Below are 18,147 nucleotides of genomic sequence, written 5' to 3'. Positions count from 1 at the left end.
TCTGTCGACATCCCTCCAAAAAAAATCAAATTTACATGGAACCCCGGCTTCCAGGGCTTGAAATTGCTTTCCGCACCATGCCTAATCACTTGAAAAAGGGGATGATCCAACCGAGTGTCTGTGTGTCGTGTGGGAGAGGAGAAATTTGGATCAACTTTGCGCTGGAGCTGTGTTGGTTAATCTACTGAACATCAAAGAGGAGAAAGAGGAGAGAGAGAGGAGGGAGGGAAGTGAGAGAGGGGAATTTATTGCGTGGGCTTGATTGGATATCCAGTGGGGCGGGGGGGGGGGGGGGGGGGGGGGGGGGGGCTGTGGTCCTTCTGTAAATGCCTGTAATCTCCTGTAGGGTTTGTATGTGGCCTGAGAGGAGCCGAGAGGTAGCCTAATACCCATCTCCGGCCGATGGGAGGACCTGATAGTGCGCTGTGGAGGGGGACAGGAAATGAGGAGGAGAAGGATGTGGGGAGAAAGAGTGTCTATCCAAGCACAATATAAGTTAACATCAAAGTATCATCAAGCCAGAGTTCAGGGGAAGTTGGCCTTTGTTGTTAATGAATTGATCATAACTTCCTCACCGCTCAGATCAATATCAGCTTGTCTGCAGCTTGGGCGAGATCTTCACACGGGTTTCAGTCGATGGTTGTTACTCCGAGTTCATCATTGCTACAAAGTATTGATCAACTAGAGGCGAGGTGCGAGTTGTGGAAAAGAGTCAAGGGAGCAACTTACCCTCCTGGACTGGATCTCGCTCACATACAGAGGCAGGACAAACTCAGAGATCCCCTCCAGGTGAATCCCGTCCGGGTTCAGCTGCAGGTTCCCCATCCCGTCCTGAAACAAACCAGGACAATCAGTGAGGCTGTGACGAGCACTGCCGATTTTTCCTGTTTTAACTCTCAAGGATTATCTCTCCCTGAATGCATCAAAAATTGGAATCCCGCTGTCACTGAACTGCATTAGGAGGAGGGCACGGAGGGCCGGTGGAGGGGCGGCAGAGCTGAGTGACAGTGAGAAAGTAGGACATGACATGGAGGTGACAATAGCGCAGACACTCGGAGGTGTCAGGGTGACGAGCGGCATGCAGGGGGAGGCGGGCTGAGGAGAAGCAGGCTAATGTGGCAGCTGTGAGATGAATGTTGATGACCAAGGAAGTATGGTCAAATATATTTACCAGAGGCTTTGTGGATTATTATTAACACTTCTTTAAATTGTTGTGTTACAAGAAATAACTTAAAACCTCAGAAAGCAACAACATCAAAAGAATTGGACTTAAATACAAAATAAATTTGAACTTGTACTGTAGAACAAATCCTGTTTATATTACATTTGTGCCGACCATTACAGTTCCATATTTCAGAGGCTATTTCCAGGTTCACTGGTACATTTCAGGAAACTGAGGCATATTCACTGAATTCTCCTGCTATGACAAGTCAAAATATCCACCATTAAAAACACAGCGTCATTAGTGGGCACCTTATGTTGTGTAGTTAAGACGTGGACATACAGAAAGACCATTATGCTGCATTTTATCTAATGGCCAACAGGCGATGACTCCACTTCACGATTCGTCTTTTGCCTCACCAGACATTTTTCTGGCCTGTTTATGGTCTCAATCTGCCGTTTCAAATGTTCTTCAAAAAAGCATGATTCATATTTCTTAAATCATTTTGCTATTAAGAGTAAATCTGATGATGAATCTGGATATGTGTCTAAGGACTTGCTAACTGTGTTCGAGAAGAAGTTACCACGGCAACTGTCAACCACAATAGAGAAAGAAGAGGATAGAAGTTAGATGTCATCAGTTAACATTAAGATTGATCGGATCAATCTTAATTGAAAAGTAAGGGATCATCCCTTACTTTTCAATTTCAACTGAAAAGATTTGATTCAAAAACACATTTTCAAAGCCCTAATAAAAAAGAATTTCCCTTCAACACATTTTTTTCATTCAGGAAGTGATTTGGGTGGTAGATAATTCAGAAGGAATCCACAAAAGGTTATGCCATGGTACACGTCAGTGAGCAAAGTTAGTTTGAGAGCCTCTTTTGTGTGCGTGAATGGGATGTGTGTGAACAGATGGGTTCTGATGGACGTGTTGGTAGAAGCCATAGTGCTGGCAGCACAAATGGATGGAGATAGTGAATTATAGAGGCAGAGGAGAGCTCCATTATACGTGGTAGAGAGAGACAGGACGGGGGACGTATGGGAGGACAAAGTTGTGGAGGCGGTGGGTGGGGAAGTGTGGAGCGCTTTGTGTGTCAGCAGCCAGACGGTAAAGTCACTCCTGTGCTGAAGTGGAGGTGATGTGGTGGGAGTGAAGGGTGTGTGAAGCTACAGTCAGTCAGACGTTTAGGTGTGAGACAGCAAAAACAGGAGGGCGTTACGACAGATCAGTCGTGACTCGCTGAAGGCCTAGGACGAGCTCCTCGGCATTGGTGGGTGAAAGAAATGAAAAGACACAGGCCATGATTATGTGGTGGAAAAATGACAACTAGAAGATTCAACTTTGTCTGGTTTAAAAGAAAAGTGCAGAGTCAAAGAGATCTGCCAAGGACCTGCTGTCCTTCACAAGGAGACAGACGTTTAAGTGTCCTTTTCTGAAACACAGGGATCCTCCTTGTGCCTGTACAACTTTACAAGGCGACTCTTTGCTAATGCTTTGATCGAGGACAGAGCTGTAAAGTTGGTGCAGATACAGAATTTTACATCAGTTATACTTTAAGACAAGACCCAGAAATACAAACAGGCAATGTCAATTTGGAGAAACCAGCTCGGAGAGTATTTTTTGTTAAGGTACAGAGAGGTGCCTTAGTATTGAAGAACTTGTCTCTAAGCTGTCACGATAAAAATGCAAATTTGATTTGGGTTAAATGGTTGAAACTCCACTATTTTAAAGTAGGAGGGCATGGTATTGGAAGACATTTTAAAATAAAGATATGTGGGATCACTAGTGTGCACCTTTAAAAAGATTTCACTACTTTTCTGTGAAACACTTGAGAGTCAGGCGGTAGTAATAGCTTCAGGTTAACTTGTTCATTCAACAGATGTCAAGATTTCGGACTGCTGTAAGTGAAAGGTTGAGGGCTCTAATAAGAATATTTCAATTCCACATTGTGAAACTGTAAAAAGTGGAAATGCCCAATGGGTTAAATACTTTTGCAATGTACTGTAGTTACCGTAAAGCCTGGGCTATGAAACAAATGAAAATAACAAGAGGCGGCTTGTATTATTTTCAAACAAAACAGCAAAAAATAGAACAGACTATCAAACTGTGAATTTACCCCTGAACGAATATTTAACTGTGCACATAACTAGGATGATTTGGTCTTGCTTTGTAAGACAGCACATCTTTCCCAACCTGCATATGATATAAACACTAGATGCACACGGTCCTCTAATTGAGATCTGCCTTTATTTGTGCGGCAACACCGAGCTAGTTAAAGGGGCTGGGCTTCAGATTGGGATGAGATAATATTTGAAATTTCACAGTATTATTCTTTTTTTAGTAATTTGCTACTTATTGAAACCAGATACAAAAACTTTTTTTTTAACTGAATCCATGGTGAGACTTAAAAGGTAGGATTTCACTGTGTTACTCTACACAAAGGTGCATTAATAGTCTTTACACCAGCAGAATGTTAGTGAAAGAAAATCCTGATGACTCCAACTCTGATTTGCAAGGTCGAAGCAGACATCAACATTTTCTCCCCACTCAGTCGCTCATAATTATAATTTGAACCATGTGCCAAGAGTGAGGCAATTGACATGGCAGGGGGGATGTAATAATAAGATTAAATGCAGTGTGGGAAATGTAGGATCATGCTTTTTTTGGAGCTTGACCAGAAAACAATGCTCTCATGCCAGAGGCCCCCGGAAAAATGATAATACGACCAATCCAGCAGGGTGTAGTTTGGCATGTGTTTTCTTATTTAGCTGCCCGTGTCCTCAGAGATGGGGAGCAGGAAGTACATTTTCTGGAGCGACACCAGCAGCACTGATAAGGTCTTTTGCTCGCGACACAGATTGATGGGAGGCAGAGGAGTAGAGGAGTGATAGCAGGAACCCGGGGACGCATCGGTCACAGAGGGGGGATGCTGCCATCCCCAGTTTGTTGACAAAATGCTAAATTGTGTGCATTGTCCCTGGAAATGTCAGAGGAGCTCGCAGCAGCTGCCTGTTTGGTTTTCCGTTTGGAGATTAACAGGCACTGTGTCAGTCGGGCTGCTGCCGAGTCTTTTGTGATTCTTTATCAAATCCAGATGAGACAAAGTGCACAACATGAGATGATGCCTGTGACACATTGAGGATTCTTCCTCTGAGACGTCGTATTAAGGTCAAAGAGAGAAATCAGGAGACGTCCTTGACTACATTACAGTGAATTAATAAATGCTGACTTTAGAAACGGTCAAATACGCAGATCATTATTGAGCCCAGTGTTGAGACCAAAGGTTTTTCATCATCTCCAAATTGATCTCATTTTGTTTAATTCACAAATCCAGACTTTTCTATAACCGAAGCACACCCTTAATGTTTCGATTCATAACAATGTGATAAGTTTGATGCAGTTTTTAAAGAGAAATCTAAACTAATGATTTTACGATAAATGTTAAGTTGCTTTTTTTTTTGTATTCATTTTGGAAGCCTAGAAGACTTTCGGAGGAAGACCCTTTCACATTACTAAACCAAACTTAAAAATCAATGTACTGTTTGTTTCAGAGGAAGATTCAATTGTTGACATCACTTTTTCTGGGCTTCTGGTTGAGTTTTTTATGCACTTGTCTTCCTCCAGCCACTCAGGCTCCTGCTTTACTAGTTTTTCTCTTTCATTTTGATTTGATGTTTTTGTAATTGAACATTTTTAAATCTGTTCATTATTTTATGTTACAGACTGATTTATTCTCCTTTTGAAAGTTGGCAGAGAGAGAGAGAGAGAGTGAGAGACCTCTTTAATTTTGAAGAAACATAAAACTTAATTTGAATTCAAAATCAGCATTAGCCCCCGAGTGAAGGATGAGAAGTCAAATTTTTTTTTTTTTTTTTCCACCTTGATATTTCAAACTTTAAAATTTCGTTAGAAAATTTACTGTAAAACTCATTTTTTTATCATTGTTGGGCCAGAAACTGGCAAAACGGGAACAGTGCAAACATATGTGGTGATAAATGTTAAACATCTATTTTGAGTTCACAGGAACTTGTATAGCCCCAATACATAGATTATTTTCCAAGAAAGAACTGCCAGTCTTTCTAACATTGAATATCACATTAACAGACTGTTCACACGTCAATAAACTGCAGCTCAGGACCTTCACTTGTGAAGTTGTTGCATAACTAAATGTTAATGCCTAATAGACTTGCTGAACTCACCACAGAGAAATTCATGACCTTCATGATCCACACCGTGAGGGCCAGGTTAACGATCATGGTGACCAGGAGTAGCAGCAGGAAGAAGTACAGGCCTCGCTTCCTCCAGCCGTACAGTCCCACCGGGTACACGGCATCACAGCCGGGCCGCTGGAGGTGCAGGGACTGAGACGCGAGGATAAACTGCTCCTGGGTAATCTGGAAACAAACACAAACATTCTCATACATCTTTAAGTTGGCTGTCTGTCAAGGATAGATGCACACGTCAGGAGCATATACAGATTGTGAGATGTTGTTACCCTGCCAGCCCCACTAGAACAGACTTTAGGCTGAGGCATGGATGTTATTCTACCCTTTCTTTGAAGAGTGGGAAGGGGATAAATGCCTTACTACTACAGCCTGAAACATCCATACTTCTTAAATATATATGGTTGGAAGAGGAGATTTTAGTCAAATAAACTAGGCAATGTTTTTATTTTGAGGAAAAGGCTATTTTTTAGTTTGTAACTTCAACAAAGACATTTCATCGGCGCTACATACTTTCAGAAATTGAACAAGTGGCAGAGTCATTCATCATCCTCTGTGCCAACAAGACAAGGTCACTGGGTGAATTTGTTTTATTAAAAAGAGATAACAAGTCAAAGTGGCTACTCTGGGGGAAATCATACATTTGGTGTTTCTTTTTCTACTGCAGAAAAGAGGACACATTACTTAAGAGTCATCATTGACAAGCTTAGCCATCAGCAGTAGAAATAACTGGCCCTGAATGGGAAAGGCTCTGAAATGTTTTATTTATATTTATATTTATATTCAATACACAGAAATCTGCAGGCAAATCTTCACACTTATGGCCTCAATCATAGTGATTTAATGTAAGTTACAATCCTGAAAAACAAGGTCCTTGACTTTTCTGCTCACATTGAAACTTCGAATTAATTTGTATAGATTAAATAACATGTCACAGCTTTGTTGACAATACTAATAGCTTGTTGACATTCTGTCAAACTGGATGCCCGTGTTCCCACACAAAGTGGCTGTGAATGATGGCTTCCTGCAGGCGGACCTGTTTACCGCGCCCCTCTGGCTGGGATCTTTAAAAATGTTGCTGCCCATCAATATTTTACATGCCATCGGGCACTAAGCAGTTTTTATGATGCTTTATGAGGTATAAGAAACTTACGCAGTTCATGACTTGAATCAGAATGACTTCTCTCTCCCCTAAACAGTCTTCATATTCGGAATACCACATTATGAACAAAACAGAGATTGCTTAATAAAAAACAGGAGGTGGATTGTGACAGAAAGGACCGTTCTGGTGCCAAAGAACTGTTCTCCACCCGAGCGGAGGATTTGCAGCCTCTGGGGAGCTCCTCCATGGGAGCTCTGATCTGAGATCAGAGAGGACGATGTCTGTCAAGCGGGCTCGTACAGGCGAGGGCGAGCAGTAGCTGTTCTCCAGCCGGTTGTGACCGCAGGCTGAGGGTGTGAAACATCCCGTCACTGATCTGCTCTGGTGGCTGTTGTTGAAATCAAACTGAGGCGACCTGTGATCTCTCTCTCTCTCTCTCTCTCTCTCTCTCTCTCTGACAAATGTTAAACTTCAGTAAATCAACATAAATTCCTCATACTCCCAAGAAGCAATTATTAGTTTATCCTGCCACAACAAAATGCTTTAGAGGCATGAAGCAAACATCCATTATAGACACACCTGTGCAGAGTTTTTCCCCAAGGACAGCCAAGAAGTGAAATGCATGCATAACTTAAGTCAGAATCCCTGACCCACATGCTTTATTCACACTCAGCATGTCATTAGCATATGACTCTGATGGCATACATCATTACATTGCATGTTTTCATGACAGGCTGTCATGAACCGAGGCAGAATAAACAAAGACTCTTTAGCTCAGCAAGCTAAAGGCATTTTCCAAGAAGAATTGAACTCGACTGAGCCAGATCCTGCATCCTATGCTCCCCTCAGTGAAGCTGCAGCAGCTTGCTGACACAAGGTGTGAGCCTTCTGTCTGAATCTCAGCTGATGAGGTGATTATTATTATTATTGTTGTTGCAATCAATCGATGTCTCTTACAAAAAGGCGAGCAGTTGATTCATTTCATTGATTGTAAATCTGCAGACGCTGCATATTGTTGTGGTAATTGTGTTACACTGTGTGTCGGGCAGTGTTGTGTATCAGCTGGTAGAAGACGGGGTGTGAGCGTGCCTCCTTTGAGCTGTGTGGGAATTTAAAGAAACACCTGCTGTTTAAGACGGCCAATTTGTGCTCGCATCTGGTTTTCTATTCTTTTAGTTCATTATCACTGGATGATTTCTCATTATCAAAATAAAGTGTCTTAAAATGTCGTAGATCACACGGTGTGATGTCAAACGTTTCGTTAAGCCCAGGAGGAAGTCCAAAATTGAAGCAGATTTAATTCACTCTCCCACTTGAGGAACAAACCTTTTTTTTTTTTAAATGACTCGTCACAATATTTGCAAAGTGTGATGGAGTTTGTTGAGGATACACAACCCATGGTGGGTTATATTTGGAAAAATATGAGAAGTGCTTTCTGGGAAACCCCTTTAATCACTACAAACTGTCATCAGGTAAAACCAATCGCGACCTCCAGTCTTGAAAAATGAAGCCAATGCGGAAGTGCAAAATCCTGCAGTCCGTCGAGTGTCCACTTGAGGCTGGCTCCATGAACACCGGAAGTCAAAAAAGCGTTTTTTTTTTACAGCATTAATTAACAACTTTAAAGCCTGGTACAAAAATAAGGCTTCATCTTTAATATTTACAGTCTATGGGTAAAACCAATAACCTTTAAACTTAATTCATGAAGAAGATTTCCGCTTTTTGAGCTGCTCTTATTTTTAATTAAAATGTCAAAAGCAAAAATGAGTTAGTTTCACTTCAAGGTTGTTAGGCTGTGAAATATTCTCTGGCTCAAGCTTTTACTTTGGAATGATTTTCTGAAATCTGAATGTCTTCGGGGTTGAGCTTTGTATTGTTGATTGTGACAAAACAAGCTTTTCCAATATGTCACCCTGTGTTACTTGGAAATTGTGACTGGCATCTCTCACTGTTTCTTGTCATTTCAAAGATGAAAGAATTATGGATGATGATGCTTTAAGTAACGGCTGAGGAATCACTGAGACTAGTGAACCAACGTGAAGAATCATAAAACACTTAGCTGGATTATGTGAAAGTTCAGTCATTTATCATTTTACAGAGACATTAAGGTATGTTTGTGTACTTTTGTTAAACTTCCAGATCCTTCCTATTTCTGAAAGTGTTCCCTGAAAGTAATAATAACAATCATCGTCTAATAAGAGTCTCCCACAGCTCTGCTGCTTCATCCACACTTTAACAGACTGTTTCCTTGGACCGATAGTTTACGTCGTGTCTGCAAGCGCTGGCAGATGTCTCACAAATGGGTGTTGCGACTTTGCAGCAAATACAAATGACCCATATCACTGGCCTAGAAATGTCAGCGCTTCCAATTTAACCAGCGATACAGTTGAGGGACAAGAGCATTATGAGAGGCGCTTACTCAGAGGCTGAATATAAACTCCATGCAGCGTCACACAAGACTTCTTTTACAACCACAACTTGGCACAAAGTTCAGTCAAACCACATCCTGAGATCATCTTCGAGACACTTTCAAATCTTTACACTGTAAGAAACATTGAAGAAAGACATCTTTAAAAGCACTATTTTATCATTCAGCCATAACCCTGCTGGACAAACTCAGCCTACTTCCAATCCACTGTTTCCAGGGGAAACGTCAGCACTTGTAATTTCTATGGCAACCCTGTGTGCCCAACCCTAGTGGATGCTGTGATTTCTTTGCAGGAGTTTTAATGCATACATTACAGCGGTCGAGTCGTGCTTATTCACAGAGCAAATGGAGGAGTGCATAGAAGCTGGCGTTTTGTCAATCCATCATTTCAGAATGCCGGTCACAGACGACTCACACACATACACGCCAGGCCCGACCGATGGAGATGTCTGACTGTGGCGTGTACGAGAAACAACTTTGACTTTTAAAATAACTAAATATTGATTACAAAAGCAAGCTGTGCAGCCACGTAACACTATGCTGAGTCCTATTTGTTACTTTATGTCGGCTCCAGTAGGTGCGACAGATAACTCTGCATCAGTGGAAGGCAGGGAATTACTGGTGTCCATACTGTGGGTATTACCAATCCAAACTTCATAATGAATAACTTAGATTTTTAACAGCCCTGATAAACTCATAATTTGAAAAAGGAGAGGTAGAGCACTGCAAAAATGTGACAAAAAATCAGATATTAACCCCTGTGAGTAATTTGATCAAATGCACTGATAAACATATCAAACATATTTGTTGCTGAGACGTATATTTGAGGGCATTTCTTCCATCCAGCCCAAATAGAATATAAATCATTCGAGTCACAAGAATTAGCAACTCAGAGGAGCATCCTGTAGCGAGCAGTTTCAAGTCAGTTTTGCTTCATGTTAAGGGAACATTTTGGGGTTTTTCAGGGTTTTTTCAGAGTTTTTTTTTTTTTTTTAATCAACAGATGGTGTATTAACTAATATTTGTACAGCAGCAAATTAACATCTTGGACACCCAAAAAAAAAAAAAAACGACCCACCAGAAAAGCAAAAGTGGCAATATCAACCACAAATGTACACTATACAACTTCTGGGTTCGTATGCATGCAGTGGAAAAGGACAAATACACGAAAAGAATCAAATGTGTGACTAAGACAGTAATGATGAAATCCATTCAGAGTGGAGACAAGAGGATTGTTTTATGAAGCCAAGTATTCCGAGAAACAAACTTTAGCTTTGGGAGACGGACCAACAGAGAGAGAGGGTAAACTTTGTTTGGTTTGGGGGATTGTTTCGTTAATAATTCTGTCCTGAGGTAAAGCATTGCTCTCCAGTAAAAGTTTATTTGGTGTTTTTTTTTTTTAGTATTCATAAAAATAATCTGGGGTTGCTGGGTTGTCTCAGCTTTATTGCTGATGTTTGTATTCAGTGGAAGCTTCTTAGGCCTTTATCATTCAACGGTACACTGTGTAGTATTTATTTTGACCAGGACTAAAGCAAGCACCACCTTAGCCCTCTTAGTGAATTTGATTTCAGTTAAAGATTCAAAGTTCATACAAGTCAACTTCAGAAACTCTGAACTATCCCTTTAAAGGGGGCTAAACAGCGGGACACCACAGAGCAGGTCCACCAAAAAAATCCTTTCTCTCTAAATTCCAGTACCTGGGATGACTCCTGCCAACGACAGCTACTCCATTATCGCCTTATAAAACTATTATGTGTTCTCATGCATACTGTGAACAAAAAAACTCAGAAGAGGTTGTGTGAGATCAGGTGGAGTCTAACACCATTAATATGTTCACACACCAAATAATGAATTAGATTTCTCCTCACAAAGCTCGCACAGAAAGAGAGAAAAGAGAAGATCACTGAAGTATTATCTTTTCCTTCAAAGTGTGAAATTCACTTTAAAATGCTGCAACTCAATCAGCAACTTTGGTACAAGTTAAATTACTGATCCACACAACTTGAGTTCAACTTATAGATGTGTCCCTCCACAATCAATAAAAAGATACTGAAGACATTGTGGGTATGAAACGTCTAACGCTACATTAGTGCGACCTGTACGAAGAAATTAAAGTTAAAACATCAAATCTTTGCATTTGAACTACTATTTAAAAATCTATTTGGTTTAAGATGCATTGAAACACAATAGCTCTACTATATCTTTTTAACACTCCTTGTATAAATGTTCACATAATTAGGAGTCTGGAACTGAGAGTAATCTCAACCGCAAATATCTAATCCCCACATCACTTTTCTCTCCACTCAGACAACAAAGATGAAAACACTTTTTTCCAGTCTGCCCTCCTCATACAAACATCCTTGTTTCGGGAGAGCCGCTCTATCTACAATGAAATCATCACGACATGTTCGAGTGAGCTTGGAGACGAGTGTCAACAGATTATCACCGACAGATGGCCGTGAAATCTACTCAAAGCTACGGATGCTTTTCCACCTACAGTCCTGATTACATGCCGTTTCTATAAATAGAAAGCAGACACCCACGCCGTAACTTGCTTCTCTGAGACAATAAGCTATAAAAACTGCTTTCTCGGTAGATCATGTGCTGTGCTGGAAAAAAATTCAAGGAATTCGTTGCATTGCAATATTTATCTCTTTAAAAACCTACTTCATCAGTTCTTCTCAAGTTTGTGCTGAGATCTGTGTCACTTTACTTTTTGCGAGGTGAGGGTAGAAGAAGAAGAAGAGGGGCACCTCTTTAGAGTTTTGACGTTACAGCTGGATAAGCCAAAGCCAGCAATTACACAGCAGTCCCCTCGCTGAGCCAGCAGGCCTCATCTTCACCAATTAGTGTACAGGTTGATATTCTACATGCTGTTTAAGATCAAACAGTTACACGCTGCAAATGCAGCAAAACGCAGCTGAGGAGCTCCTAATGAAAGAAAATGAGATGTTATCAACGCCTGATAGTGTTAATCAGCAAATCGCAGAGCGCTACCTCACTCAGCGGTGCCACAGGAGTCCCGCAGGGCCGCCTCAGCTGGAGGTAAGAAAACATTTGAGGAGCACTAATGACTGTGAAGCTCGTACTCGTTTCGTCCTGCTCGTGAACGCAGGACAATTGCTGAGGCAGCAACGGGCGGGGGGGGGGGGGGGGAGTGGACAGAATCAGGACATGGAGCATTTAAGCACCTGTTTGTTTAGGATTCTGTGGTTGTTCAAGTTTGACAGAAAGCCCAATCACAGGCACAGGGATGATTGAACACACAGCTGTAACTGGATGTGCAACTCAATGCATCGACATAACCATTTCACATTTGGTTGATGTGACAATGAAGCATTTGGATGAGGCTGCTGCTGTCAATAGGCGCTCCACTTAAGATGTGAAATCCAATTTTTGTGGCTCCATCATCTCTGGTGGATGTACAATAGCAGAGCATCTCGTCGATGGCTTCATCTCACCCTGAAAGCAACAAAGTAAACCTCACTGTAAGGAGGAGACCGGCTGGGATCAAAGATCTCTAATATGTCCAGCACAAGGGAAAGGTTGCAGCTGTTCAGTCAGAGCGCAAACATCACAGACTGGTTTGAAGAGGAGTTTTCAGAGAGAATTTTTTTTTTTTTTTACATGCATGTCTGCTTTTGATGACATTTTCATGAAAGCATCTGCAACCTGGCAACGCAAAAGTATTGCAACAAACCTCGCTGCACCTCTAACCTTTGCATCTGTTGTGTCTCAAAGGTTCCCAGCCTCCGTCATCGCCCTCCTCGGAGTTGATGATGCTCTGGCAAACTGCTGATGTACACAGACAGACACTTCTCCACACTACACTAGCTTTCGCTGCTAATCCCTGAGCAAATCCTTGGAGAGCCTACGGGGCCATTTTGGACAGCACCCCGTAGGCGTCATTTGCATTCATCAGTTATATGGGGGGGGGGGGGGGGAGTAAACGTTATCAACACAAATAATGTCCCTCAAAAGTGGATTCTTACACTTGAAATCCAGGAGTATAAAAGCTGCTCATCAAAGGTGACAACTTGGCCAAAAAATAAACTTGCAGACTTGTCACTAAGTGGGAAGGAAGTGCTGGATCAGCTCAGAGCCAGGGTGAGCAGGAGTGATTTCTTGACTGATAAGCATGACCCACAGCTAAGCCTGGAGCTTTTTTGGTTGTGTGTACGGAGTGTGTGTGTGTGTGTGTGTGTGTGTGTGTGTGTGTGTGTGTGTGTGTGTGTGTGCGCGCGCTTCGGGTATGTGTGTGCAGAAGGCCAATAGATCGCCTTCAGTGCACACAGCCAAACAGTAGCTGTGCTGTGTGGGTTTCTGACACCGTGCAGCCTCTTTTCTTTTGCACTGCAGCACTGGAGACAAGATGCATTCACTGTACCCAGAGGTTACTGCCTCCCTTCACTACAGCCTGGAATGATAATGAGACACCATGCAGGAGGAATATTCATAAGCTGTCACATTACAGTGATTCTTCAAGAGGAAAATGCATAGACTATGAGATGTAGTGCAGGATGGGAGCTATGTAAAGAACTCAAGGAAGGCTTCCTGAGGCGTTTGAGCGCTGGTCAGCGGTTATTAATCATCATGTTTCCGCCTGGAGGGAGATGCAAACACTGCAAGACTTGGAACAGTGAGCAGACACTTCACATTCATCTTTAATTAGCAGGTTTTCTTTTAATGCAACAATTGAAGCAAAGGGTGCACCTGTTGCAGAAGAGCACTCAGGAGACGCACGAGTTTGAACTGCTGAATAAAACAACACAATACTCGGATCAATTATTCATAAACAGGTCCGTGAAGTACACTCAAATCCTGTCCTGTACAGCAATGTTAATAAAACTCGTTGCGTCACCAATTTCACTAATAAATGTGTCTTTTTCAATTCAATTAAATAAAAAATAAAAAAAACTCACAATTTCTACATGGTAAGCTTACCTTCAATGTCTCTATGTCGAGAGTGGCCGACTGCTCCATGTTATAATCTCATTTGTCACAGTTACATATTTCCACAAAGTTGAAAAAAGCAAAAAAAAAAAAAAAACGCACGAAATTCAGCCCCGACGAGCGACCTGGTTAACTCTTCTTCTTTCCCATTTTAAATAAATAAATAAACGTATCCAATGTTAAAGGTAAGTAACACTGTTTAACTACATAATAACAATGCTTTAGTGATATGTTAAACCCATTACATTTGCTGTTTCTACAGTCCAAACTGGCTGCTGCACTCAGGTACTTTTCTTCCAGGCAGCTGATGAGACGAGTCGCTCAGCAACGGCGAGTCACACACAATGAGGCCATGAACATCCGGTTGTGACTTTCAAACTAAAGGTCTCACACGAATGCCTATATATTGGTTATTTCTCCCATGAGATGTTGCCGGTTTAAAAACAGATGCACTGTGCTTTATTTTGAGTGTTTATTTTGTTCGTCAACATTTATTATTCGCCAAGTCGGACAATGAAATTAGGCAATACCCCTTAAACATGAAATTATAAATGATGTTTACTTTGTGCACGGAGCTGTATGCTGTTTTTCTTCTCTTCGACTTCACTGAGGGGGCATTTCTTGTACATTTTTATTCCATTATCTAAAATCAAACAAAAACTTAACTTGTAAATGAATATATGTTGTTTTAGGTCAAGTTATTCAATCTATAAACAAATAATTACAATTTCTTCCTCGCCAGCTAAAACAAGTGATGTAGGCCGACATGTAGGTCATTATTATCATGTTGTATTATTCTGAAATTGACATCCGCATGATGTCTTCTTTTGACAGTAATATAGGCCTATATTTTGAAGCTATCTTATTTTCTTAAGTACATTTATCTCATGCAAATGAAATAAACTATTATGTTTTTTTTATTTGAAAGTTGGGTTAGGCAAGGTAGGAGTATAGGGTAGGTTAGGATAAAGCACGGTGAAGCTAAACCAGAAAAAGAAGAAGGCTAGGTGTATTCAGATCATTTAGTTGAGTAAAAGTTAAAATAGCATTGCCATAAAAAAAAAAAAATAGCGACTATCATCACATGTAAACCTTAATACACAAAAAATATTTAGTGGATGTGCAGAAGTAGCATAATAGAAGCATATATACTCTTTCCAAATTGTCTAGTAAGTGACATTACGCTCATGTTTATACTTCGGTTGTTATAATCACACAAAAAACGCATCTTATTCTGAAAAAAGGGTTGCGTTCAATTTCCTGTTTAGTCATAGTATAGTACTGTTGAATTGATACTAGTGAAATTCCTGCAAGAGGCGATGGATATGTTAAATACTTAGAAATATGTGATAGTGTCTCATATGTGACCACATTCAGCAGCAACAAAGAAAATCCCAGAGTCTCAATGATTCTGCATGTGGATGTTATATAGACCTACAGGCTCATTATGACCCACCAAAACATTCAAATATGTTCATTCTCTGATTCATTTTTGGCTAAAACCAATTGAAATGTTTAATGTTGAGGAATATTGAAATGAATGTATGGTTTTCTCAAAATGCACTATAGTAGGCTAAATAGTAACCGGCTCCTTTTCCCAATATTGGGTGTCAACGCACCCTGCTGGAGAAACTAGGACACTGCAAGAAAAGTATATAATGACTATAAAGTAGCCTATACTATATCTGTGAGTTAATTGGTCCCCTAAACAATATATATGTATATATGTATTAGTGGGGACATACTTTTTTTAGTAATAAATAGAAGCAATAAACATATTTTTAAGCATTTAAGACTAAAGATCGATAAGTGTTATCTGGATAAAAGATACTATAACATTAAATTAAAACATTACATGTATGTTTTCAACATTTCATTGCAGTAACCTGAACAATACAGTAGATGGCAGCAAAGTTTCATGCTGCATATTTTCAGACAAAGGCAATCAACCGCCGAGCTCCGGCTCTTTTCTAGGAATACTAATCAATTATCTAGCATTTTCGTCATCATCGCAAGGATGTCAGACGCCAAGCAAATCGCGGCACAAAAAAGGTAGATGAGCCTAATATTTACAGTCTATGAGATGAACATTTGTAAATATTGGAAAACATAGAAAACATTTCGTATTAAGGATTCATAATGTTTATTAATCACATAAGGCGACACTCCTTTTTATTTGATGGCCTAATCATCTGCCTGTAATGAAGCATGTGGGCTGCTGGGCATCTTTGATTTTGAAATACATTTTCATCCTGACTTTCTTTGTGTTCTTGCAGTGCTAAGATAGCAGCTGGAGCTGTTGTGTGTGTTGAGAGTGAAATAAGAGGAGATGTGACCATTGGTGAGAAAATGTTGCTCTTAGAAGCAAACGCCATTTCTACAATTTTATTCAGCTGTTTATGTTTTTGGTTTTCTGTTTTTGGTTGTATGTCACGTTTAAAATAGCCTATATCTATTTATTTTTTTTACAGGTGCTAGAACAGTTGTCCACCCCAAAGCACGGATTATAGCAGAGGCTGGACCTATTGTCATTGGAGAGGGTAATCTAATAGAGGAGCAGGCGCTTATCATTAACAGGTTACACTGTGTAAATCAGCTCAATCCCCTATTTGATCTTTACAGCTGCACCTTATCTTACCTTTTTTCTTTTTTGTCTGCAGTTATCCAGAGAATATCATGCCTGATACAGAGGGAGTGGAGCCAAAAACCATGACAATTGGGACCAACAATGTGTTTGAAGTTGCATGTGGTATCCTTTGCAATGCAAATAACAATGTGCAACCACAACTGCGGTGGAGTTGGAAATTATATTACCAAAGGGCTAAATATATCTTTCAGGACATTTAGAAACAGTATTGCAATTACACAGTTTGTCCACCAGGGAGCACTGACATTATCTTCGAAATGTCCCAATCAGGAAATAACTAAAATATTTTGGCAAAAAAAATAAATTAAAAAAAAGTCATGTCTTATGTTTATAGCCTTAATGTTTGTGCCACAGTCTCTCAAGCGTTAAAAATCGGGGACAATAATGTGATTGAGTCCAAAGGTAAGTACAGCAATTACTTACTGTAATCCTATTAGAACTGTGCATCATGGAAGATATATTAATGTATTTGCTAGTTAGGATATAAAACAGATAGTGACCGCTGTGTGAGCAGCATGGCATTATTGATCCATTTATATCCTTTCACATTAACCGAATCCCGTTTTAGTATTTCTATTGTTTAAAACACAAAGTTGTTGTATCAAAAACGCAGCTGATCTTGGGAGAAACGTGATCCTGACCAGTGGGTGCATCGTCGGCGCATGCTGCCAGGTCAACACATGTGAGGTCGTGCCTGAGAACACAGTCGTGTACGGTTCAAACTGCATCAGGCGCGTGCAGAGCGAAAAGCCACAGGTCAGTCTCCACAGAGTTCTTGTCTAAATGCCCCGTGAGTCACAGAAGTTTTGTTTACCAGTGTGCAGATGCGTGTTAACAGAGGATGGCTTTTTTGTCTTGCAGCCTCAGACTCTGCAGCTGGACTTCCTCATGAAGATTCTGCCAAACTATCACCACCTGAAGAAGACAACCAAGGGAGGCAGCACGCCTGTGAGGAACTAAGATGGAGTGATATTAAACCTTAAGCCTCTGCACACAGGCCGACACCTTTCTCTCAATTTTCACTTCTCTTACACTTTAGTGTTGTTCTTTAATGTCTTGTAGAATACCTCTGACCCTGAAATGACTCTATTTTTCTTCCTGTATGTGAGGAATGACACCATTCTTTAGCACTTGTGAAAATATCTTCCATTTCACTTTGCTTACTTATCAATATTTACACTATTTGTGATACATTTTCAAACTTTCTGCCATTTTATTGATAATACCCACATATATTTATCAATGCACCAATAAAGATACATTAGTATTGAAATAAAGATTATATCAAGAAGCTTGAATTACTGCAAGTGTTCTTTTAGTATGTGGCCACAAGGAGATGCTATTGAGCAACAGCTTGTACAGCCTCTGTACTGCCTGCATTTAGGGCTTTGTTCCATCAGGTGATACAAAACAACCAATTAAAATAGCATTTATTTATAATACGTCTAAAAATATCAATATTATCATGTTCTTTGTCCTTAAAATAGCCATAAAAGGAAGCTTCTAGGCCAGAGATTTGCATGTGCATTGGTTAACTGTGACTGCAAGCAGGTTTACATGTAAAGAAGTACAATCACGGAGAAGAGAAAAAAAGATATGTTTGGGTGTGGTTATCTCCATCTTGGA

The 18,147-nt window shown here is 40.4% G+C and overlaps 2 protein-coding genes across 2 annotated transcripts in view; one reads left to right on the top strand and one right to left on the bottom strand.

Annotated features, from left to right (window-relative positions):
* The window catches only part of LOC109993396 (zeta-sarcoglycan-like), a 33,636-nt gene extending 19,420 nt beyond the window's left edge, over window positions 1–14,216 (bottom strand). Inside the window, exons 1-3 of the mRNA XM_020646350.3 lie at window positions 13,866–14,216; window positions 5,365–5,559; window positions 730–831 (exon numbers count right to left, since the gene is read on the bottom strand). Coding sequence (XP_020502006.2) covers window positions 730–831; window positions 5,365–5,559; window positions 13,866–13,904 — 336 coding nt within the window. The 5' untranslated portion in view covers window positions 13,905–14,216. The remainder of the gene's footprint in view (window positions 1–729; window positions 832–5,364; window positions 5,560–13,865) is intronic.
* Window positions 14,217–15,811: 1,595 nt separating this feature from the next.
* On the top strand, window positions 15,812–17,819 carry LOC109993395 (dynactin subunit 6). Its single transcript, XM_020646349.3, has 7 exons — window positions 15,812–15,926; window positions 16,151–16,215; window positions 16,346–16,451; window positions 16,535–16,623; window positions 16,876–16,923; window positions 17,135–17,277; window positions 17,383–17,819. Exons 1-7 carry the CDS (start codon window positions 15,892–15,894, stop codon window positions 17,479–17,481), a joined length of 585 nt encoding a protein of 194 aa, XP_020502005.1. The 5' UTR covers window positions 15,812–15,891; the 3' UTR covers window positions 17,482–17,819.
* Window positions 17,820–18,147: the final 328 nt, after the last annotated feature.

This window comes from Labrus bergylta, chromosome 22 (assembly GCF_963930695.1).
Source record: "Labrus bergylta chromosome 22, fLabBer1.1, whole genome shotgun sequence".
Taxonomy (NCBI): Eukaryota; Metazoa; Chordata; class Actinopteri; order Labriformes; family Labridae; genus Labrus; species Labrus bergylta.
This window is presented reverse-complemented; position numbering and strand designations above follow the sequence as displayed.

Coding starts and splice junctions, on each gene's coding strand:
- LOC109993395 (XM_020646349.3), top strand. CDS start 15,892: ATGTCAGACGCCAAGCAAATCGCGGCACAAAAAAG. Junction 16,452..16,534: donor CAGGCGCTTATCATTAACAG/GTTACACTGTGT, acceptor TTTTGTCTGCAG/TTATCCAGAGAATATCATGC. Junction 16,924..17,134: donor TAATGTGATTGAGTCCAAAG/GTAAGTACAGCA, acceptor TCAAAAACGCAG/CTGATCTTGGGAGAAACGTG.